This window comes from Lepidochelys olivacea, assembly GCF_965140295.1.
Source record: "Lepidochelys olivacea isolate rLepOli2 genome assembly, chromosome: 2".
Lineage (NCBI taxonomy): Eukaryota > Metazoa > Chordata > Testudines > Cheloniidae > Lepidochelys > Lepidochelys olivacea.
The window spans coordinates 6,639,123-6,664,426 of record NC_140412.1 but is presented as its reverse complement, the minus strand read 5'-3'; the positions used below and the strand labels follow the sequence as shown (position 1 = coordinate 6,664,426).

Sequence of the window (25,304 nt, the reverse complement as noted above, 5' to 3'; positions counted from 1 at the left end):
GCTGGTAACAGAATATTTCACTCCTTGCATTATTCAGGCACACACGAGAGCTCAACCTGTCCCTTTAGGTTTTCTCCTCTCCCTTCTCTAGGTCTGTGCTTCCTATCTCTTTAGCTGCGGCGACACGTTACCTGTGCGCACACTTACCTACGTTCACAGCTGGGGAGTGGAAAATCCCATATTTCATGCTGTTTGGATGCAAAGGGGTGGTTTGGCCCATGAGAGAAATAGGGACCGGCTTGGGAGTGGGAGGCTGAATCCAGATTCAAATGCCTCCACAGTCTTCATTCTCCCCCGAAACTTTCTATTAAACACAAGGGACCCTCCCCCGATGCGTGTGCACACGCACACACACACACACTCCATCCCGAAACCTCCCAACCATGCTGCAATTACTCCAGCAATGAGAGGGAGCCAGGGTTGGGAGAGGAAGGCCTGATTCTGCTCTCAGTTTAAATGCAATAGAGCTCTCCTGAAGTCAGTAGAGTCACATCCATATAAACCCAGGGTGAGATCAGAACTGGGTCCATAATTTAGCGGGTCAGGCAAGGCACCCTGAGTGGTTAAAACACAGACCCGAACGAGATCATCCACGGTCAAGACAACCACGGAACTTTTTTCCCCCTCCCTTTGAACTGAGTTCTCTTCCCCCTCGTCGCCCACAATTTATTCACCAGAGGCACTCTGCCGGCCAGTCAGTGGAACAGCAAATAACGACATCAAGACAGGCCCCTTGGGATCAGCCAGGCAGCGTGACAGTAGAGCTGAAGCCAGGGTCTGGTTTGTCCCTGTGCATCGCACCTCCCCCTGTTGTGAAACCCCCTTTCCCAGGAACAGGACACAGTCTGAGAATGAAAGTTACCCAACAGGATACTGCTGCATCTCATCTGGTGGGCCAGGATCAGGCGTGGTATCAATTTTACGTGGGATACCTCCTCCCGCCGGGGACGGTGTACTGACTTGCCCTCTGCATAAAGAAACTGGGATTCTCAAAAATGATCAACCTGGTTAATGGCTCGTTCCTACTCAAAGCGCTTGAGACAAGCTTGAAACAGAGATGCTTAAGGACTCCTGGGTGGGTGAGGACATTAGCTAAGATTGCCAATGTAGCCACAGAGCTGCCTCCAGGTGGGCTAAGCTTAGCACAGCTCCTGCTGGCCAACTCCCAGGGCACTTTGGACTCACGCGGTGGTAACAACGAGATAGTTTGCATTTTCTGTTGCCCATCCTGTGATCTCACACCCCTTTGCCGACATTACTGAACGTAGCCTCATATCTCCCCTCTTCTCCCCCATCCCCCCCTTGAGGGAAACCTGTATTCTTCTTCTCCCCATTTTGTAGACTAGGCTAGGAAACTGAGGCATAAAGAAAAAAACTTTTCCAGAATCTCACCAGCTATTTCTAGCAGGGCTGGGGAGAGATCCCAAATCTTTTGACTCCCAGCCCTTGTGCCATAGCCACAAGACCATTCTTCCTCCCCTAGCGTATACCTGCCTGCAGACCACATAGCTTTAGGTTCAAATCTTGTTTGGGGTAACATGGACAGCAAGCCTTAAAGGGTCCTTAGCTTGCTGGTTAGCTGACAAGACGCCCATAGCAAGGAACCTGTTCCGGCCTCACGTCATCCGTTCATCAGACTAACTGGTCCTTCCTGTCTGAATGTTATCTGGTTTTGCTATGTGATTTCTTTTCATTTTTAACCACATCCATTTCACTGTTAACATCAGATGCCATCCATCAGTTCTCTGGCTCCTCAAGCTCCTGGTTCTGACAGGCCTTTCTCTGGGAGATTCTCTATAATCATCCAGTTGGTTAAGAAGAAGGATAATTGGATAGACCAAAATTCTTATCTGTTTCCTCCCTCAGTCTTTGGGAAGGAGTGGTTCCCCAGGTGATAGAGAAGCACATTTCATCTACAGAGATCTTTGAGAATCCATCTGTCTCTTTGATTTTGGGCCTTGGGTGACATACAGGTAGAGGAGGACTGAGGCATTAGCGATGTGATGGGATGCCCTGAACTGAGGAATCTTAGAGTACGTCTACTCTAGAGCTGGAGGTGTAATTTCCAGCTCGGGTGGACTTACTTGTGCTAGCTCTGAACGAGCAAATGTGCTAAAAATAGAAGTGTAACCATGTGTGATGGGCTAGCTGCCAGGGCATGATCCTAGGTACGTGTTAGACATCTAGTCCTCCCACTGCTCATTCTGTTACAGCTACACTTCTATTTTTGGTGCACTAGCTCTGATGGATCTAGTGAGGCTATGTCTACCAATCTATTATAGTTCTTTGAGGGAGTTATGACTTTCCCCAGGGTATAATCTAGACTGTTAAACAGCTGTGTCCCCTCAGTTCTCCAAACTGGGGTACCTTTTACATTGCTTTGCTGTGAGAGCACCCAGTCCTGGCCTTGTTCACACACAGCCTCCAGCATGTACATTACTCCCAGATGAGTTATGTGAGTGCTTCCAGCCAACCACTCTTGAATTGTTTTGCAGAGCAACACCAGCAAATTCCCAGTCCCAGACTTGTCTCCAGAAATGTGCATCTTGTACTGCCCAGCTCTTCTCTTCCGTGCAACACAAGCTCTTGGAAAGTCCGTCATTTCATTAATAGAAAATGAGATGCACAAATCTTATCTCAAATGGAAGTTCCCAAGCACTTCCATCCAAACACACACTGGTTTAGCTAAAGCAATAAAACAAGTTTATTAGCTACAAAAAAGGTAGATTTAAAGTGATTACAAGTAATGAGGCATACAAGTCAGAACTGGTTACAAAGAAGCAAAAGGTAAAACACAGCTATCGCCTAACTTAACAATTGACAGCAAAAAGGTTTCTCTGACCACATGCTTACAGCAGTATGGCTGGATTCTTTCGGCCAGGATCCCTTCCTCGTCAGTACTGCTTCCTTTGTCTTTCAAACATGGCTGATGCCACGAGTAGAGATGAAGGGAGAGGGGTGATTTGGGGCCTCTGCTCCTCATTTTTATACCTTTTCTGCCTCTTTGAGAATCAGCTCCAGCTGGGATTCAGGTGAGAGCCAGTCTGCATACAGGGGAACCTCCAGCTGCTCCATTGCCGAGATGTAGATTTCTCACTCATACCCTTTTTCCTGCCAAAGAAAGGCCACTGAACCAGGTGATGGTCCATTGGATTTTGTTGTCACCTGACTGAGCCGTCTTTTTGCCTTTTGTCTCTGAGGAACTGGTTTGTGCCTGCTTTTCTAAACTTTGAGCATGTCTCAGTAAAGTCATACAGTAGAATCTTATAACTTTAGCTGCAAGGTTGCCACACCTATTATCCCAGGACAATAATAACCAGCAAATTCTGAGTTTTCAAATGATAGCTCAAAAGGTATACTTTGTACAAAATTTATCATAAAAAGGAAAGAACATTAGGGTACAGACTGTCACAGGCGTCAGCAAGCATGTGAACTAGGGAGACTCAGTAGATATAGTGTACTTGGACTTTCAGAAAGCCTCTGACAAGGTCCCACACCAAAGGATTTTAAGCAAAATAAGCAGTCATTGGAAAAGAGAACAGGTCCACTCATGGATCAGTAACTGGTTAAAAGATAGGAAACAAAGGGTAGGAATAGAAAGTCAGTTTTCACAATGGAAAGCGGTAAAAATAGCAGGGTTCCCCAAGAATCTGTACTTGGCATGCGCTGTTCAACATATTCATAGATGATCTAGAAAAGGGGGTGAACAGTGCGGTGGCAAAGTTTGTGGATGATACAAAATGTTTCAAGATAGTTAAGTCCAAAGCTGGGTGCAAAGAATTACAAAAGGATCTCATAAAACTGGGTTACTGGGCAACAAAATGGCAGATGAAATTCAGTGTTGAAAAATGCAAAGTAAGGCACATTGGAAAACATAATCCCGACTACACATACAAAATGATGGGTACTAAATTAGCTGTTACCACTCGAGGAATAGATCATTGTGGGTAGTTCTCTCAAAACATCTGCTCAAGGTGCAGTGGCAGGCAAAAAAGTGAACAGAATGTTAAGAACCATTAGGAAAAGAATAGATAGTAAGACAGAAAATATCATAATGCCACTATATAAATCTATGATACATCCATAGCCGGAATACTGCGTGCAGTTCTGGTCACCCCCTCTCCCAAAAGGTCTACTGGAATTGGAAAAGGTACAGAGAAGGGCAACAAAAATGATGACAGGTCTGGAGCAGCTTCCATGTGAGGAGAGATTTAAAAGACGGGGACTGTTCAGCTGCGAAAAGAGACGACTGAGGGGGATACGATAGAGGTCTATAGAATCATGACAGGTGAGAAGAAAGTGACTAGGGAAGTCTCGTAACACAAAAACTAGGGGTAACCCAGAGAAATGAACAGGCAGCAGGTTTAAAACAAGCCGGAGGAAGGACTTCTGCACACAGCACACAGTCAACCTGTTGCCGTGGGATGTTATGAAGGCCGGAACTATAACTGGCTTCAGAAAAGAACGAGATGAATTCCTGGAGGATAGGTCCAACCATGGCTACTAGCCAAGATGGTCAGGGATGCAACCCCATGCTCCGGGTGTCCCTAAGCCTCTGATTGCCAGAAGCTGGGGCTGGATGAGAGGGGATGAATCACTTGATGGCGACCTTTTCTGTTCATTCCCTCTGAAGCACCTGGCATTGGCTACTATTCAAAGACAGGATACTGGGTAGATGGACCATTGGTCTGCAGAGCTTGGGTGCAGCCCTTCCTGGTGCTCTCAGGTCACCCTTGGGGACTCTGGGTTTGTCTTCTGCAGCTTCTCAGAGGGCAGTAGTTCAATGGCAACTCCAGTGCCTTAGCTCTTAGCGGACTTCTGAACCTGCTCCCTCTCTGCAGCTTGAAAAGTAACATATCCCATGGTGTCACTGCCTCCAAGACCCTGAGTTCAGATTTTTTAATGCACCTTGGGAATTCCCAGGCATGCTGTGAATTGCACCAAGGTTCTAATTTATACGCTCATGCCGGTGTCACTTCTCATGTAGGGCAAGGGGAAGACCTTGTAGCTAGTATTCAAGGTCAGCCTCGGGCTAACGTTTGCACTAGTGGCTGGGTAGTTTCTGTCAAGGTCACTGAAGTCCCATGAGAAAGGTGCAATTTAAAGCTCCCCTCCCTGTAACCGGCATGCCAGATCTTTCTTATCTGCAGCTCTCCCTTTCAGCTAGCAGAGTGCCGTGCATCACTGTTGCAATACCAATGAGCCAGGCAGCTGCAATATTGCTATGTAGCCTTTGCCATGGTGTTTGTTTCAAATAGCAAAGGCATCCTCTCAGAGTGTCCCACGTCTTCCAAAATCATCTCTCTCATCAGAGGCAGGTCATTTCTGCACTGACGTGTCTGTGAGAAATGCACTGAACGTTCTTTCTTGTCAGATCAGCTCTGGGTGGTGGTGGAGGAATTGGATTAGAATTCAGGCCACTGCACCAGGAGTCAAGAAACACAGTTCGGGAGGTGTCAGGGACTGGAAGGGAGAAGCAGAGGCTGTGGGAATGTGTGATGTAGTACTCCTCTTGCTAAAATCAGGAGCTTTAATCAATAGAGAGCGAGGCGAGAATAGGGAGAGGAGGTTTGTTTAGCTTCTGAATTTCAGCAGCTCTGCTCCCATCTGGGAGGCAATACCATGTGTGTAAGATTCATCCCATTGCTACAGCAATGGCAGGTGATTGCATATAGAACATTACCTCCAGCTCCAAAGCCATCACCCCGTCAGCCCTCCGCACCTCCTCCCACTGCTCCTTACCCTGCACCCAGCCACCAGCTGTAATCCCCTGCAGCACCCAAAAACCACCCTCAGTTTCTTACACTGGCCCCAAAGGTTTGTGGGGTTTGGATGTGTCAGGACAAGAAACTGCGGGTGGTTTCTGGGTGCGGGATGGGAATAGTCTGAGAGTCGCTTGCCTCTAGATTGCTTGAGAGCGGACTGAGACATGGACTCTCCAGGTGAAGTAATCCAAGGACCATAGCCCAGTCCTGGGGACAAGGGGATGCAGTTCCAGAATATACAGTGACCACAGGTCAGGTTCCTGTGCCTAACCGGGCCTGAACTGCACGCTTAGGCCTGGTCCCGATCTGAACAGGTTCAAGGCTGTTTGGAGCTGAGACTTGGGTTCAAGACTAGTTCTACCCCTACCGCCAAGAAGAGCAGATGTTAATTCCTAAGCACAAAACACAGATTTGTTGACCTGTTGCATAAGTGTCTGTGATTGGAGCTATGTGCAATATGAAGTAGCTACATGCATCTGCCCATTGACATGTGTGGACAGTAGATGCCCACTCTTCTTTGCACTGATATACTGAGCGGGGTTTTTATCCAATGCTGAGAAACTCATCCTTTGCTACAAGCAAAGTAGCTACTGCTTAGCCACGTTCAAGCTGCCTCCCCTAATACCACTCTCTGCTCCTTCCAATCTTGGTCCATTTTGGAAGCTGAAGGAAAAACAAACCATGCCATCATTTCTAATTACCCGGCAAAATAATGACTTGCTGTTTTCTTAATGAGAAGCACTTGAAATGGATCAATATTTCTAGGGAATTATCAAATTACTTAACAAAAGCATGACAGCTGTTTATACAGAAAGAGAAATGATGGGGCCTAGATCATCCCAGCCACTTAATGTGAGTGGAGGTGTGTGTGTATGGGGAGGGGGTTCAAACTGGGCAGAATGCCCTCTAGAGGTTGTGAAGGCACATAGCTGCCTCTTGGCGTTACCCACAACTCCTTTGAGCTCCTCAGAAGCCACTCTGTGGGTGCGCCTGGGGGAATCGGGTTCAGTGGGGTGTTGGATAAAGGCCTAGAGACAGGAGATGGGGGGCAGAGGTGGGGACTAGATCTGTGGTTATAGCCATGCAGTTCTCCTGCTGGGCATTAATCCCGTTTCCAGTGGCACTGACTCCCAAGGATTCCCCGTCCCCAGCAGCCCAGGGGAACTCAACCCTTGACACGTCCTGGCTGTACTGTTGGGAGGGGAGACCGGCAGGGCAACAAGGATTCTCTGCCTGTGGATTTTCTTCCATGTCATTCCTGGGGGTGTGTTGGGTTGGGAAGCCGTGGCCCCTGGCCACTGGGTACTTGGCTTAGAACCCTCCCATCTGAGGGGACAGTCTCCTGGGACCTCGGTGAGTTGCCGCAGTGGTGTTTGTCAGCCCGTCTCCATTACTTCACATAATTAATTGATATGTAAATGATGAATAGTTATAATTATTAATGGATTATTATGATTGGTAATAGATTATTATTAATAATTACTCTATTAATTGGTTATTGATATTAATCATTATTAATAATCATTAATTGATTGTTGTGATTAATAATAATAATTAATTGATTGATACATAAATGATTAACAATAATAATAATGAATACTAGACATTTATAAAGTGGTTTGAATCTCTCTCTCTCTCCCTGGTATTTGCCAGGCACCGTACCATTTAGGCACTGCATTGCCATAATGTCTATTGTAAGCTCTTGGGGTTAGAACTGTGCCTTGCTATTGTGTCTGTATAGTGCCTGATCTCAATGGGAGCTGCTAGGTACAAGTGGAATACTAATGTTAAATAGTAATAACAACAAGAGATTATATAAAGGGTTGTATAAGCAAGTCTGATTTAGCTGACATTGTGAGAACGAATGAATAGCCTGGCTGGCCAAAGTCCCTGGAACCTGCTGGAGTCACATCAATGATCATCATCTTTTTGGGATTTGGAACGGACATACTGGAGCTGAATGAAGAGCAGGGGGTAAAAGCGGCAAAGAGTCCCGTGGCACCTTATAGGCTAACAGACGTATTGGAGCATAATCTTTTGTTTTGCCACTATGTGTGATGTCAATGAGAAAAATGAGAAAAATTATCTTTGGGTCATGTTGCCTGTAACCCTAATCACTCTAACTTGGTGGCCTGTGAGGAATGATGGTGGACAAGTGTCCATGTCACAAATAACTACCATGACCATTGCCAGCACATTTCTATTCAACCCCCTCACCTCCTCTACCCTGCCCCAGCCCTGATTCCTGCAGGGTGTCTGGTAGGACCATGAATGAACCTATTGCCACACCACACAGAGCACAGTCCTACACACATCAGCAGATGGGAAGAACTGCGCATTCAGGTTGCTAAACCGGGTTTAACCTTGGTTAATGCTCCAACACTTTGCAATTAACACACAGGAAAGCACAGACGGGCTGAGTCTAGAAAACAAAACGATGACTGCGCCAATTGATGCTAAACAGGGAAAGACAGAGAAGATCAAAGAATCAAAGACAGCCCTGTGGGCAGATGCCCCCAGGACTTGGGCTGCCCGGGATCTTGTCTCCTAATAGGTAGCATTGCTGCAAAAGTCATCACAGGGAAGTAGAGAGATCACAGCCGGCCCTGCAGCTGATCTGTTAAGAGAGCAACTGGCAAAAGGATCTGAGAAGCTAAGGAGGCTGATTAGCAGGGCTTAATATCCTTCTGCTAGGCTGCGGTGACTCTCCCTACATGGAGATGAAGGCATGCATTTCCCTGCAAGTCATGCTAACATATAGGGGAGAAAGTTGGTTTTATACTCTACAAAAATCTTCACTGAAATGTGACCATTGCATAGACTGCTGCAGAGACTGTAGAAGCCATATACTTCAGGAGTGAGTGGGTGATGTTCTGGGGCCTGTGATGCATAGGAGGACAGACTAGAACAGATGATTGTGATGGTACCTTCCAGCCTTAAAGTCTGAATCTATGATACATTGCACTTCAGCCCCACTGAAGAGCAGCCATCTCTTGGGTGGGACCCGGCATCTTTTGAACAGAGCCCAGCAACAGCATGCAAGATCTGGCAAATGATATGTAGAAGAATACTGTGGCCAGGTGAGACTTCAGGGGAAATTTGGGGAGACAAATTGGAATCTGGAGCTAACACATGCAATCTTGTGAATAGAGCAATGGGATATTTAATGGCCAGAAGCATCTGGGACTTCAGTTTTACCCCTTAGTGGAAAGACTGCAGCTCCAGTCAAACAGTCCCTGCCAGTAAAACAGTGTAGCATCAGCATCAGTGTTAGGAATGGAAACGTACCGCACTTTGGGGGAAGGTTTTCAAAAATGCCCAACTCTGTTCCCATTGCAGTTAATGGTAAAACTCCCAACCAACGGGACTTAATTGAACATTGTTGTTGTTAATTATTTGAATTACAGTGGTGCATAGAGGTCCCAGCCAAGATCAGGGCCCGCATGTGCTAGGCACTATACGATCAGATAGTGAGAGACAGTCCTGGCCCAGAAGAGCTTACAATCTAAAGAGACAAAGGGTGGGAGGAGATCAAGAGCCACAAAGAGAGGAAGTGACTTGCCAGAGATCACACAGCAAGTCAGTGCTGGAGCTGGGTCTCCTGACCCTCAGTCTGGTGCCAAATCTGTATCCAGTGGGCCCTTTTCTGCCTGGAAAAGGAGGCCCACAACTGGTCAGGATGAGAGTGTCCAGGTAGAAGCCACACAACTTGGCACACACCTTGCCTGCACTGTCCCTGACTCAAAGATGCTGCCCATCCCTCTGTGTTCATGTGAGCTGAACCCCCTCAAGGAAAAACACTAGTGATGGGCCCAGGGATGAGCCAGTAACGCCAGCCTCTGCCTGTCGAGGCAGCTGTGATCAGTAGTTTCCTCTGCATGATGGAATGCAGCTGACAGGTCTAGGAGGGAGAAGACACTGAGGGGAGAGATGCTGACTGACAGCTTGCTTGTTTGCAAATGTTCCTCAGAGGTGCACACATACAGAGTGCTTTTGTGTGGTTTTCAACCGCTTTAGTTCCCCTTACAGGCAAAATCCTGATTACTGACATCCCTGTGTGAAGTGAGCTTGACTTCATGTACCAAAATGTCATTAAATGTTTGACTTCATAACTACAATGCAGCTGCCCTGAACATTACTCTGAAGCTAGCATTCCTGATGCATCTAGACAGCTGCTTCATGGTTTTTCATGGAAACTGGGGGAAAAGTTAATAGTTTTAGTCATCTCAGCAAGCGGGATCTATGTAGCTCTGTCTCTCTAAGGATAACAGTGATTAGAGCAGGGGCCTGGGAATCAGGACTCCTGGGTTCTCCTCACAACTCTTTCACTGTGTGACACTAGGTCACTTAACCTTCTGTGCTTTACTTATCCACTCTGTAAAATGGGGTGATTAATATCTGCATATGTCAGAGGGGTGGTATAAAGCATCAATAATAAAGAGGACGGATGCTCTAGTGGTGAAGTTACTAGCTATGATTTGGAAGACCTGGGTTCAAATCCTTGATCTGTCACAGACTTTCTGTGTGACTGTAGGCAAGTCACTTAGCCTCTTCAGGTATGTCTACATTGCAGCTAGAGACAAGCTTCCCAGCCTGGGTAGACTGACTTGAGCTAGCATGGTAAAAAGAGCAGGGTGGATGCTGCAGCTTGGCTCTCAGGAGTCAGGTGGCCTTGAAAGCCCCATCCACACTTGTGTTTTTAGCACTCTAGCTTGAGCCCTGCTAGCATGACTCTGTCTGCCTGGGCTGGGACACTTGCTCCCAGCTGCTATGTAGACATACATGCTGTGTCTCAATTCCCCATTGCCGTTTACAGGGGTATTGTCAGGATAAAGACTTTAAAGATTATGAGGCAGTCAAATACCACGGTGATGGCAGTCAGATAAGTACCTAAGAGAGAACTAACAAATTGCAATTAACAGGTGCTCTACAAGGACGGAGTATTATATAATTATATTTTGCACATCTAAGAGTTTATCTTATCCAACGATCTGACGGTGCTTGAAATAGGAAGATAAGAATTACTGCTCCTGTTTTGTAGGTGGGGAAAGTGAAGCACCAAAGCATAGAGTTGGCTGAAAATCACAATGATATTTTGGTAACATTTTTGTTCTTTTATTTCGGCCCACATTTTGATTTAAAATACGTTGGAGTTTTAGATTTGGGAAGGTTTTGACCAGCTCAAGTTACGTGGCAATATTTTAATGTATGTCTTTATTTATCTCCATAAATAATTTGAAGAAGCAAGGTATTATATAAACCCACATCTTATGCACTGAAGTCAAGGGTGGAAAGACTCACTGGATCATCTAGTCCTTCCCTTGTAGCGAATGATGGATTTTTCTTTTCAGCTGTGTCCTTTGATGCTTTGTCTGCTCTACTTTGAAATAACTTAAGCAATGAGGCTTCTACCACTTTCCTAAGGAGACTATTCCACAGTCTTAACTGATCTCACATTCCAGATTAATGTTCCTTTTCTCATTTTCCCCCATTATTCCTACCACCTCATAAATAGGCTTGAAGGATTAGATTTGTATCAGTAAATATCAGTAAAAGTCAATTTCACTGTATGCACAGAAACCCACAAAAATATTTCCATAGATAATCAAAATTTATAGATAGGCAAAGTAAGAAAAGTACTGCTTGAGAATGTATTAGGTTTGATTTAAGGACATTTACTTTGTATTTTTTGCCATGTGATGTTGAAATTTTGTGTTTTAATGGCTATAAAGCTTTAACTTTTTAAATCTCAATATCTACTGTCATAAAATAATGATTGTCTGAGCCTTCCCCCCTCAGCGCCTGACCCCCCCCCCCATAATTTCTCACAACTGACAACTGTGAAAATGTAAATAGAAAACAACTGGAAAAAATATTTACAAACCACAATTCTGTGCGACTGTGAACATTTAAATAGATAAAAATTGGGGAAAAAACCCCACTTAAAATAAAGAACATAAGAATGGCCATACTGGATCAGACCAAAGGTCCATCCAGCCCACTATCCTGTCTACTGACTGTGGCCAATGCCAGGTGCCCCAGAGGGAGTGAACCTAACAGGTAATGATCAGTGATCTCTCTCCTGCCATCCATCTCCACCCTCTGACAAACAGAGGCTAGGGACACCATTCCTTACTCATCCTGGCTAATAGCCATTAATGGACTTAGCCTTCATGAATTTATCCAGTTCTCTTTTAACACCTGTTATAGTCCTAAACATCGATATTATCCATAGAAAGTATTTAAAAAAATCAAGTTCTGCCAAACCTACTCATAAATAATCCCTCTTCTTCCCTGCTGTTTCAGTTGCATGGATTCAGTGTCCCATGAAATAAACATGGCTTTATACTTGGTCTGAGTTTCCTTGAAAGCAAAGCTCTGTGGCCCCAATTCAGCAGCCTGGCCCTATTAAGTGATTTGCAGAGTAGAGATGACCGTAAGCATGGTTTTAAATGTTTCATTGAATTGGACCCTGTTGGCCTTATATAAAGTTGATGGAATCAACATTTGCTCAGCAGCTTTGAAAGTCAGGCAATTTATTCAGGTACCTAAATGTGGATTTTGGCCCCCATGTCTGAATATTGGCTTTGACCTCTTTGTGTCACCATTATCCCATATGTAAAACAGGGTAATAAAGATAATACAGTCACAAGTCGTCAACCACCGAAGAGTTTACGGTTATCACTCATCAGATGCAGTGGCCAGTGGGAACTTCGCAGTGACAGCAGAGATAGATCTCATACCTCCTGCTCAGAAAAACACCTAACACTCGACCTGAAGGAGAATCTCCATGAGGAGTGCAGGACTGATACCAATACAGTTCAACAGTGGATTCTATCCAGCAGAAGTCAGTAGTGACACACATATACGAGCTAGTTCCTTACAACACTCACTTGACTTGCAGGGGACGCTTATGTTGTGTAAAACGTTCATGTTCATAAAGTGCTTTGAGATCCTCAGAATGAAGATGCAAACTATTATTATTTAGCACCAAGTGGCGCCGCTTGGATGGCCGTGAGTTGAAAAGACGTGGATTATTTTATGTCAACTCCTCGCCATTCCTGTTAGAAAGCATGCATTAAAAGCCTGTCTTGGCACGCTCCGTTAGGCAGTTCCATAAATACCTCCAGCGGAAGAAATCTGTTGAATGTTAATAATAATAAAAAGGCATGCTATTCAGAGGAAATGCTGACACAAAACGATCCCCAAGTGGTTTTCATGACAATGCCCTTGCTAGTCACCCAGTTCAGAGTGCTGACCTTCAAACCAATGGAGGCCAATTAAACAAGGTAATGGTTTTCTCCTTCATTGTCATTGTCTTCTGTGGCTTTGTTCTAAAGGGCATTCAGGAGCCAAGCTCACAAAAGGGGAAGTAATAATAATAATAATTAATAGTAAAACAAACAAACAAACAAAAATAAATCAACTCACATCCCAAGGTTTTGATCTGCCATTTGAGTCAGTTCATTATTTCAACCTCTAGGCTTCTGTCTAATAGACAGCAGCCATTCATCTGAAAGCAGCCGCAGAGCAATGGGTGGTGGTAGGGAACAAAAAAAAAGAAAAAAAGATTTAGTTTTCCTAATTTAGAGCCAACCGGGCATGATTAACGTTAATGCAAGCTATGTGCGGCCTCTGACCTCTGCTTAAATATTCAGGAATCACAAAGGGCTTTGGGAGAGAGGGAGTAATGAGGGCAATTAGTGGGAAATGAGTTGTGAGAGAGAGACATTACAGACTGAGGTCCGAGGGGGGACAGGGGAAAGGTTGGCTGGAAGGAAACATTAGCGAGGAGATGTCCACAGCATTTCATGTGTAGGTGTCTGGGATGAACGCCAGAGTTCAGAGCCAGATGTAAACTTTCCCAAGGGTCCCAGTGTTCAACACTTTAATAGGGCTAGAAGGTGGGTGAGGTAACATCTTTTACTGGACCAACTTCTGTTCCTGTTGTTCAGATCCTGAAGAAGAGCTCTGTGCAGCTCGAAAGCTTGTCTCTTTCCCCAACAAAAGTTGGTCCAATCAAAGGTATCGCTTGTCTTGCTAATATCCTGGGACCGACATGGCTACAGCAACACAGCAACCAATTTTACCGGAAGGGAGGTAATTGGTTAGTGAGACCGTTTCTAGGTACTGTGTCCAGTTCTGGTGTCCACACGTCAGAAAGGGTGTTGACAAATTGGAAAGGGTTCAGAAAAGAGCTACAAGCATGGTTCAAGGTCTGGGAAACATGCCGGACACTGAGAGACTGAAAAAGCTCAATCCAGTTAGTTCATCCAACAGTGTCTGCAATGATGACTTGCTTCAGCACCCGCCCAGACTCCAGGCAGCCCGGGAGCACAGCTGAGCCATAGCAGGGCCGCCTGACTGGCCACCCCGCCTGGCTGGCCGAGGACGTCAGCAAACCCGCTCGTAAACCCAACAGCAGCAACTGATCTCTGGCTGCTCTGTGTGTATGCCCCCAGCTGCAATCCTGCCTTGTTCCCAGCCTTGGTCTTACCCTGTCCCCGTCTCCATCCGCTCCAGCTCTACTTCCCTGTGTTTTTCCTGACTTTGGCCCTGACCCCTGGCTTCAATCCTGACTCTGACCCATTGGCTCCAGCATGCGAATCCTGCTCCGACACTAGGCCTGACCACCCATGTCCTGGTTTGTGACAAAGGGAAGGTTAAGTGTGGACTTGATCATGGTCTAGAAGTAGCTACATGGGAAAGAGATTTCTGACATTAGATGGCTCTTTATTCTAGCAGCAAAACTGCATAACATCCAATGGTTGGAGGTGGAAACGAAACAAATTCAGATTAGGAATAAGATGCACATTGTTAATAGTGAGGGTAATTAACCACTGGAACGAATACCTAGGGATGTGGTGGTGGATTCTCCATCACGCGGGTTTTGTAAATCAAGGCTAGACTTCTTTCTAAAAGATCTGCTCTAGCTGAAACAGAAGTTATGGGCTTGATGCTGGGATTACTGAGAGATGTTCTGTGGCCTATGGGATGAAGGAGCTCAGTCTGGATGATCATGATGGTCTCCTCTGGCCTTGAAGTCTATCAACCTAGTAAGGCAGGATGGTGTTGTGGTTCAGGGATTGGCTTAACCTCATACTTCCCATGTGACTTGGGCAAGTCACTTCATCTGTCCGGTGCTTCAGGTTCTGTGTAGAATGGCGACAGTAGCACTTCCGACAGGTTTCAGAGTAGCAGCCGTGTTAGTCTGTATTCGCAAAAAGAAAAGGAGGACTTGTGGCACCTTAGAGACTAAACAATTTATTTGAGCATGAGCTTTCGTGAGCTACAGCTCACTTCATCGGATGCATACCGTGGAAACTGCAGCAGACTTTATATACACACAGAGATCATGAAACAATACCTCCTCCCACCCCACTCTCCTGCTGGTAATAGCTTATCTAAAGTGATCATCAAGTTGGGCCATTTCCAGCACAAATCCAGGTTTTCTCACCCTCCACCCCCCCACACACAAACTCATTCTCCTGCTGGTAATAGCCCATCCAAAGTGACAACTCTCTACACAATCTGCATGGTAATCAAGGTGGGCCATTTCTTGCACAAATCCAGGTTCTCTCACCCCCTCACCCCCCTCCAAAAACCACACACACAAACTCACTATCCTGCTGGTAATAGCTCATCCAAAGTGACCACTCTCCCTACAATGTGCATGATAATCAAGGTGGGCCATTTCCAGCACAAATCCAGGTTTTCTCACCCCCCCAGCCCCATACACACACAAACTCACTCTCCTGCTGGTAATAGCTCATCCAAAGTGACCACTCTCCCTACAATGTGCATGGTAATCAAGGTGGGCCATGTCCAGCACAAATCCAGGCTTTCTCACCCCCCATCTTTTTTTTCCCCCCGGGGGCACACACACACACACACAAACTCACTCTCCTGCTGGCAATAGCTCATCCAAACTGACCACTCTCCAAGTTTAAATCCAAGTTTAACCAGAACATCTGGGGGGGGGGGGGAGTAGGAAAAAACAAGGGGAAATAGGCTACCTTGCATAATGACTTAGCCACTCCCAGTCTCTATTTAAGCCTAAATTAATAGTATCCAATTTGCAAATGAATTCCAATTCAGCAGTTTCTCGCTGGAGTCTGGATTTGAAGTTTTTTTGTTTTAAGATAGCGACCTTCATGTCTGTGATTGCGTGACCAGAGAGATTGAAGTGTTCTCCGACTGGTTTATGAATGTTATAATTCTTGACATCTGATTTGTGTCCATTTATTCTTTTACGTAGAGACTGTCCAGTTTGACCAATGTAAATGGCAGAGGGGCATTGCTGGCACATGATGCCATATATCACATTGGTGGATGTGCAGGTGAACGAGCCTCTGATAGTGTGGCTGATGTTATTAGGCCCTGTGATGGTGTCCCCTGAATACATATGTGGGGCACAGTTGGCAACGGGCTTTGTTGCAAGGATAAGTTCCTGGGTTAGTGGTTCTGTTGTGTGGTATGTGGTTGTTGGTGAGTATTTGCTTCAGACAAATATTCAGTATTTGCTTGCCTACAGACAGCCCCCGCAACCTGAAGCAAATACTCATTACCTAGGGAGGTGGTAGAATCTCCTTCCTTAGAGGTATTTAAGGTCAGGCTTGACAAAGCCCTGGCTGGGATGATTTAACTGGGAATTGATCCTGCTTCGAGCAGGGGGTTGGACTAGATGACCTTCTGGGGTCCCTTCCAACCCTGATATTCTATGATTCTGTGTGCCAGTAATGCCCCTCTGCCATTTACATTGGTCAAACTGGACAGTCTCTACGTAAAAGAATAAATGGACACAAATCAGATGTCAAGAATTATAACATTCATAAACCAGTCGGAGAACACTTCAATCTCTCTGGTCACGCAATCACAGACATGAAGGTCGCTATCTTAAAACAAAAAAACTTCAAATCCAGACTCCAGCGAGAAACTGCTGAATTGGAATTCATTTGCAAATTGGATACTATTATTTTAGGCTTAAATAGAGACTGGGAGTGGCTAAGTCATTATGCAAGGTAGCCTATTTCCCCTTGTTTTTTCCTACCCCCCCCCCCCCAAACTTTCTGGTTAAACTTGGATTTAAACTTGGAGAGTGGTCAGTTTGGATGAGCTATTGCCAGCAGGAGAGTGAGTTTGTGTGTGTGTGTGTGTGCCCCCGGGGGGGAAAAAAAGGGCGGGGTGAGAAAGCCTGGATTTGTGCTGGACATGGCCCACCTTGATTACCATGAACATTGTAGGGAGAATGGTCACTTTGGATGAGCTATTACCAGCAGGAGAGTGAGTTTGTGTGTGTATGGGGCTGGGGGGGTGAGAAAACCTGGATTTGTGCTGGAAATGGCCCACCTTGATTATCATGCACATTGTAGGGAGAGTGGTCACTTTAGATGAGCTATTACCAGCAGGATAGTGAGTTTGTGTGTGTGGTTTTTGGAGGGGGGTGAGGGGGTGAGAGAACCTGGATTTGTGCAGGAAATGGCCCACCTTGATTACCATGCAGATTGTGTAGAGAGTTGTCACTTTGGATGGGCTATTACCAGCAGCAGAGTGAGTTTGTGTGTGGGGGGGTGGAGGGTGAGAAACCCTGGATTTGTGCTGGAAATATCCCAACTTGATGATCACTTTAGATAAGCTATTACCAGCAGGAGAGTGGGGTGGGAGGGGGTATTGTTTCATGATCTCTGTGTGTATATAAAGTCTGCTGCAGTTTCCACGGTATGCATCCGATGAAGTGAGCTGTAGCTCACGAAAGCTCATGCTCAAATAAATTGGTTAGTCTCTAAGGTGCCACAAGTACTCCTTTTCTAGTAGCACTTCCCTATCTCCAAGGGTTGTTGTGAAGATAAAAGCTATTAATGATCGTGAGGTGCTCTGGTACTCTGGTGATGAGGGCCACATGGGTACCTAGGTAGATAATGTACAGATCTCTAAGCACTGCAGTGACTGTACGTGGTCACTGCACCTTTAAAACATGAAACACATTGGGATGCCCAGTTCAGAAGAGACCTGTCAACTGGAAGTAGCTGCAGCTGGTGCTGGTGGGAGTCTGAGTGCCCAAATGAAGTGGGGCTGGATGTGGCTTGTAAACAAAGACTGTCTCGCTGTGCTGACTGGATTGTTTTGGTTTCTTTAATGCCTTGCTGTTGTTGTCTGTAGCCAATTAAAATAATTGTCATTAAATTAAAAGGCACGATTGACTGATTGGATTTTGGGAGATGTAACAGCTGGCAGCTGTGAAGTTTATCTCCGGATCTTGATGTGAATTGCCTCAAAGTTCAAGCAGTGACCTGATGTCTTATTTCAGTTCACCGGCATCTTCACACAGGGGGAAACTGCCATGCATGGCATTGTGAGTTCAGTATAACTATCCCAAAGACCTCTACAGTTTAATGACAGAGTTCCAGGAGGAAGTAGGCCAGCCTAGCACTAAAACCAGTTGGGTGTCATAAATTGAGATGGGTGAATTTTTTTCAGTGAATAATTTATTCACTGAAAAATGCAGTTTCAGGTCAACCAAATGGTTCATAAATTCGGATCGAATTAGGTGAATAGTTCTGGCTGAAAAAGATGCGGGGGGGGGGGCAGAATTCCAAAAAAGTGGAAATATTTTGATGTTTCATTTAGAAAATTAGTTAAATGTAACTCTTTTTTAAAAAAAGAACTCCCCCCAAATGGGCGAAAAAAATCCCCCAAATGAAACAAAATGTTTTGTTCAACTTGAAACTATTTTTTCCCGATTTTTTGTTTCAGCCACTGACCTCCAAAAAATGAATTATTTGCCTAGCTCTAATCATAAGTGATCCTCATAACAGCTGGTTTTAAATAGAATGAGGAGGATCCAAATGCTCTTTACAGAGTGATTAAAGGCCAATAGTGGGTTGTATTCACAAGATCATTCAGAATGTTCCTGTTGCCAGCCGTTTCACGTTTTGTAGTATGTAGCCTCGTGAAATGTACGTGCTGGATCGGGATCATTCTGTCGGAGAAAACCAGAGCCATTTCTGAGCAAAACTGTGCATGTGATCACTGCCATTTCCGAGTTATGAATGCGGGGTTGAACTGGGGAACTCCAGAGCTAAAAGCATGAGCTGCCATGACTTGGATTGAAGGACTAAGGGCCAGGTTTTTAAAGGCATTTAGGTGCCTATAGAAGCAGACAGGCCTCCTAGTGAGATTTGCAAAGGCGCCTAAACAGTTAGTCACCTAACCCCCATCAAAGTCAATACCTTTGAAAATTTGACCCTAAATCTCCTCAAATCAGCCGTAAGAGACTCCTCTTCTCTGTTGATTGAGGACAGAGGGCAACGCATGACCCACACTGATCAGTGGGTTACATTTGCACTGGGAGAACTGGTGAAATGGGGTTCAGTGGGAAAAAGGGACCATCTGCATGGAGTCCCATTGACTTCAAGGGGATTCTGCCTGGCCAAAAGGGTCTGGCCATGTGGATCACTTTGCAGTACTGGGTGCTAATTTTAGACCTATTGCTCTGCGTGGAGAGTGAGAAGGTTTACAACAGTAGGATCATATGGTAAATCAGTTTAGGTATGTGCATATCTTGGTGGAGACGGTATAAATACTTAGATATTTAGGAACTTCCTTCACCTCTCCTGGTTGGAGCCCAGAAGTGCAAAGCAAGCTGGGAAATACACGATGGGGGTAGAGTGCAATACAAGTTATCCATTTTTTTTCACCCCTGAAAAAGAGGCTTGCTTCCTGTTGTAAGGTTGAGAACATGGCAGTTCTTATTTTATCTGAACCAGCTCAGCTGTTTTAGCGGTGCACAAAGGGTTAAGAAACCAGGTGTCTGAAAGAAGACGCTAGTTAGAAGGAATCTCATTCCCACGGCCAGATACTGGGGAGATTCTATTAATTAATTAGAGTAAGCAGGAGCATTGAAGCCAGCCTCACTTTATAGTTTTTATGGTTTTTAATGCTACCATAATGGATTGCATCGTAAAATGCAGGCCTGTTTCAATAACCCATCATGAAGGAGGGGGCCCTTTGATTGGCAATCGGTTTGGATGACAGAAGTGTATTTTGTTTAGCACACTGATATGAAATTACCTTTTGATGCATTTGAGCAATTATGCATTTTGCTTAACAGTGAATCGAAAAGTGTCTCAGATGAATTAATCACTGACCTAACGATGGCTGCATGGTGCCTGCCTTTGCCGCTCCCCCGCTACTTCAACTCAACAAGAGGAGGGGAAAAAATCCTTCTGATAGTGTGTGCGAAGACTTTATTAGCCCTTGTCTGGTTAAATGTGTCTGGTTACAGATATCCTATTGATCAGCTTGAGCAAGACATCAGGGTACCTGCCAGTCTATCACTAGCCTTTGACGTGTTGGAAACACAATCCGTCTCCCATGAGGAAACGGAAGAGACAAGCCTTCCCATTAACGCACAGCATTAAGAATGACACTGGCAGGGAAAGTGACTTTCAAGGGAAAGAAAATCTCCGTGAAAGTCAAATGCAAGCAATCTGCTATGGGCCAGTAACAACCTACCCATCCCACTGCTGAGACTATTACAAACCATCTGACAGACAGGGTCATTATCCTGGGGTTACATCCTATAGGTTCTTATACCGCCCTCATCACCATAGTGCCTGAGCACCTTCCAGCAGTGCATTAAGCAATGAGGCCAACATCTGCCATGTGCTTGTTTTCTGCTAGTATTATTTGCCATGATTGCAGCAATTCAGAGCACAGGTGACCCGGGGGGTCATATTTATGGAGGCGTAGCAAAACAGTGATTATGTGTTGTTATAATGCCTGATTTGAAGCCCATTGAACCCAAGTGAAAGATTCCCATAGATTTCAATCAGGCCCAGAGTGAAAGAATTCCTGGTAAAAATCTAAACACAGTTGTTTAACACGCTGATGCAGAAAAACTGGAGGGGGGTCGGAGAGATCATCTAAAAAATATTGTTCTTATTCAGCTGGGGAGCAGCTTGGGGCAGGAATGATCTGTTTTATGCTTTGTACTGCTCTAGGCATGCTGCGAGAACATGGGAAATGATGGCCCGAGGGCTGGAAGGCATGACTTATTAGGAAAGAAGAATGAAATATGCGTCTCGTGTGTGATAGTTAAAGAGGGACATGATAATCCCCGTGAAGGAGATGGGGGGGGGGGGTTATTTGGCGTAGAAGGAGACTGGGGTGAAATTAAAAAAGAAAAGAAAATGTTCCCTGAATATCAGTAACAGTGAGAGATGTCAGCCTGCAGAATAGTCTCTCAAAGGAGGCGAATAAACCCCTTCCCTGAAGACTTAAAGCTAGTCTGGATAAAGCACAGGAAAATAGGAACTGTGATCCATAAACCCTAGGTGCAATTCCTAGCTCTGCCACAGTCTCACTGTATGATGTTGAGTCAGTCACTTAACTCACCTCCCTGTGCAGCATTTTCCCAGTTGTAAAACAGGGTAATAATAATATTCCCTTTCTCTCCCGCTTTGCCTGCTGTCTCGTCCGTTTAGAATGTAAGCTTCTCAGCTCAGGCACTGTCTGACTGTGTCCGGGTACTGCACCGAGAATGATGCAGCCCTGATCTCGGTTGGGAGCTGTCGGAGCTATTGCAATGTAAATTACAACGGTACAGGGAAGAGTCCTGCAGTGGCTTGTGGGACAATGGGCTGGATGAATCACAGGCTCAGTTGCTTCTGTGGTTTCTGTAGTTCCGTGAAAGAATTAAAAACAATTTTTCCTCTATTTGATTTTTATTTAAAAAAAATCTAAATTAAGCAAATGAGCTCGTTCTCTTTTGTTTGTGCCTGAGTGCCACCCGGTCGCTATGCTTTTTCCCCAGCTGACGCCAACCCGACCTGTGCCAGCTTCAGATAATTAGAGAGAGGGAGCAGCAGAGTAGACAAACACACGGAAACAGACACCGATTTAATGAAGGTCGACCCCTGTTTTAGCTGTGTGTTCAGGAGAACAATGGGGGATGAGAAAACCGCTCAGAGGGGGTCCCAGAACTGTTAGTGGTATCCAGGTTTGAAACAGCAAGCACAGATGCCCTATCTCTGACTTGTTAAATACACCAAATAGGAAGCAAACTGATTACCAGGGGAGGCAGGAGATTCTCCATCCCTTGAAGTGTCTAAATCGGGCCTGGATGTCTTTCTAAACAGAAACTCTAGTTCGGCCACAAGTTGCTGGGATTGATGCAGAGATGAGTGAGTTAAGTTCTCTGGGCTGTGTTATGCAGCAGGTCAGAGCAGACGATCATAAGGGTCCCTTCCGGCTTTTAAAATCTGTGACTGTAACACAGACGGCATTGATTCTTGGGCAGCCTAATGGTGAGGCTAATGCTGGAGTGGGTCATGAAGCCTGAACTGCCCGTGTGCCCCTAGAAGGAATAACCCTACAGTGATGAGTTTTACATCCCTTGGCATGGGAGAAGGAACATTGTCATGGGCTGCAGTATTCTGTGGATAAATGGAGCACTTCTGACTCCAGCACTAAGCATGCTTCCAAGGGAGAGTCAAACAGCTCCCTCGATCACCTCCAAATGGGTCATGCTCAGATTTAAAACACTCCTTATTTACTGGCTTTCCACTGGATTGTAAAACCCTGCTGGGGGCCAGTCATTACCCCAGCCCCTTTCTCTCTAAATACAGGTTTCAGAGTAGCAGCCATGTTAGTCTGTATTGGCTAAAAGAAAAGGAGGTCTTGTGGCACCTTAGAGACTAACAAATTTATTTGAGCATAAGCTTTCGTGAGCTACAGCTCACTTCATCGGATGCATCCGATGAAGTGAGCTGTAGCTCACGAAAGCTTATGCTCAAATAAATTTGTTAGTCTCTAAGGTGCCACAAGTCCTTCTTTTCTTTTCTCTCTAAAGTGAACGTGGGTACAGAAGTGTTTGCATGTCCTGCTGCAGTGACTGGGAGGAAACATTTCTGATGGGTTTCAGAGAGAATACAGCACCTCGAATACAACAGAGTTGGTGAACGAGGGTGGTGGGCAAATGTGTTTCCGTGTGTGTGTGTGAGAGAGAGAGAGAGAGAGAGAGCAGCGCTGCCTCCTGCTGGAGGGAATCGGGGCTCTGTGTGTGTGTGCAAAGAGAGATGAAGCCCTTGACACAGGGTCCATGTGTGTCAAACCCCATGGGCAGATTTTGGATAATCCATCCCAGGTGGTGCAATGGAAAGAATTGCTCCTGAGGATTCTCTGCATGGGGCAAGGTTCACAGCGATGCTTTCGCAGTGTCCAGAAAGGGGAGATGCACTCCATCAGGAGGGGGAGCTCTCATCATGACCCAAATCAAGGAAGTGGGGGAGCTTTCGGCAATGGAACTGCAGCCCTCCACCCCACCCCTGCACTATACTCCCTGCCTGCGCCCTACGCCAGTTCTAATCCCGCTTTATTGGAAAGGTCAGCAATGGATGCTACTTGGTGGCCTTTAGGGTCTGCTGTAGAATTTCCTACTTCTCCCCCTTGCCTACTGCTTCTTCCCCACCACCCAAGAAAGCTGACGCTGATGGTGCTTTTTCTGGGTTTTGCTTAGGTGGCTGGAACCCTTGGTCCGCTTGGGGAGACTGTACTCGAGACTGTGGGGGTGGTCTCCAAACACGCACCCGAACCTGCCAGCCCATTCCCGAGGAAGGCCTTATCTGCGAAGGAGTGCTGGAGGAAGGAAGACTGTGCAATAGAAAAGCATGCAATAGTAAGTGGGGCATGTTCCAATGCACGGGGGCGAGCCATCCGGTCTCCTAATCATAGTCTGTCGCAGTCAGTAATGAAGGTGTTTCAGACACAGGGTGAAATTGTTCAAAGACTGCATCTGACTAACAGTGCATGCTAACGTGCCAAGGAAATGTGATGCTGGGGTGTGCAAAATGCACATGTTCATAGCCCTGCCATTGCCTACGCAACCATCTTTCACATAACTTGCCTTTCTGTGACTCAGTTTCCCCATCTGTAAAAGTTCCTCCTCCTTTGTAAAGCACTTTGAGAATTTACAAATAAGAAATGCCCAGCAATACTGATAAACAGAGCAAAACCTGGTTTCTAGACTAGTGGATAGACAGGGCAGGAATTTCAGAAAGGCAGATCTCTGTAGGGACTAGAATCCTCTCTGTGCACACTGTCCCTTAGGGTCTGTCTACATGAACACAAAGCCCGGGCTTTGACTCAGGTTGGAGCCGAAGCCCCCTTTCCGTCCACATACAAATCAGTCTGACTCAAGTCAGCAAGCATGCAGGACCGGGGTCCTAGGATCCTGCTCAGGGGGGCAGGTCAGAGCCCGAGTTCTGCTGTGACTGAGGTCTAAACCCTGTCATTTTGCAATGTGGACACAGCCAAGCTGCAGACCTGAGTCAGAAGGTCTGCATTGTGCAGGACGGACATGTCAGCATGGCTATGAGACCTGGTTCAGCAATTGTAAGCCCTGGTTTGCAATGCAATGTGGACACAGCCAAGCTGCAGACCTGAGTCAGAAGGTCTGCATTGTGCAGGACGGACATGTCAGCATGGCTATGAGACCTGGGTTCATCAATTGTAAGCCCCCTGGTTTGCAATGCAATGTGGATGCTCAAGCGTGGAGCCCAGGACCCACAGACCCATATTTACAGTGCAGTGTAGACATATTAGTGTTGCCACTTTCTCTAGAGCAGGGGTGGGCAAAATATGGCTCGAGGGCCGCATCCGGCCCTCCAGATGTTTTAATCCTGCCCTCGAGCTCCCGCCAGGAAGCAGGGTCAGGGGCTTGCCCTGCTCCAGCCGGGGTGCGGGGTTAGGGGCTTGCCCCGCTCCATGCGGCTCCCAGAAGCAGTGGCATGTCCCCACTCTGGCTCCTACACGTAGGGGCAGCCAGGGGGCTCCGCATGCTGCCCCCTGCCCCAAGAACGGCCCCCACAGCTCCTATTGTCTGGGAACCACAGCCAATGGGAGTTGCATGGGTGGCGCCTATGGACAGGGCACCGCGCAGACCCACCTGGCTGTACCTCCGCGAAGGAGTCGGAGAGGGGACATGCCGCTGCTTCTGGGGGGACATGCCGCTGCTTCTGGGAGCTGCTTGAGGTAAACACCTCCCAGAGCCTTCACCCCTGACCCCCTTCCATGCCCCAACCCCATTCCCCATCCTTGATCCCCCTCCCATCCTCCAAACCCCTTGGTCCTAGCCTGGAGCTCCCTCCTGCACCCTCAACCCCTCATCCCCAGCCCCACCCCAGAGCCCGCACCCCCAGCCTGCGCCCTTACCCCCCTGCATCCCAACCCCCTGCCCCAGCCTGGAGCCCCCTCTCACACCCTGAACTCCTCATTTTCAGCCCCCCCAGAGCCCACACCCTCAGCCGGAGCCCTCACCCCCTCCCGCACCCAAACCCGCAATTTTGTGAGCATTCATGGCCTACCATACAATTTCCATACCCAGGTGTGGCTCTTGGGCCAAAAAGTTTGCCCACCCCTGCTCTAGATGATTTAGGACAATCTGCCAGTGCCAGTCAGCAGAGGGATGTTAATGATTCAAGCCTGTGTCTTCAGGCACCTTCATTTCAAATGCTTCTTTTGCATTAGCCAAGTAGGAAA

General features: G+C 46.4%; 1 protein-coding gene across 4 annotated transcripts in view; it reads left to right on the top strand.

The window, feature by feature from the left end:
* Positions 1 to 25,304, top strand: part of ADGRB1 (adhesion G protein-coupled receptor B1) — a 376,148-nt gene that overhangs the window by 147,765 nt on the left and 203,079 nt on the right. For all 4 annotated transcript variants that reach the window (XM_084620795.1, XM_084620798.1, XM_084620797.1 and 1 more), the window contains exon 3: positions 23,284 to 23,442. In XM_084620795.1, coding sequence (XP_084476921.1) covers positions 23,284 to 23,442 — 159 coding nt within the window. The remainder of the gene's footprint in view (positions 1 to 23,283; positions 23,443 to 25,304) is intronic.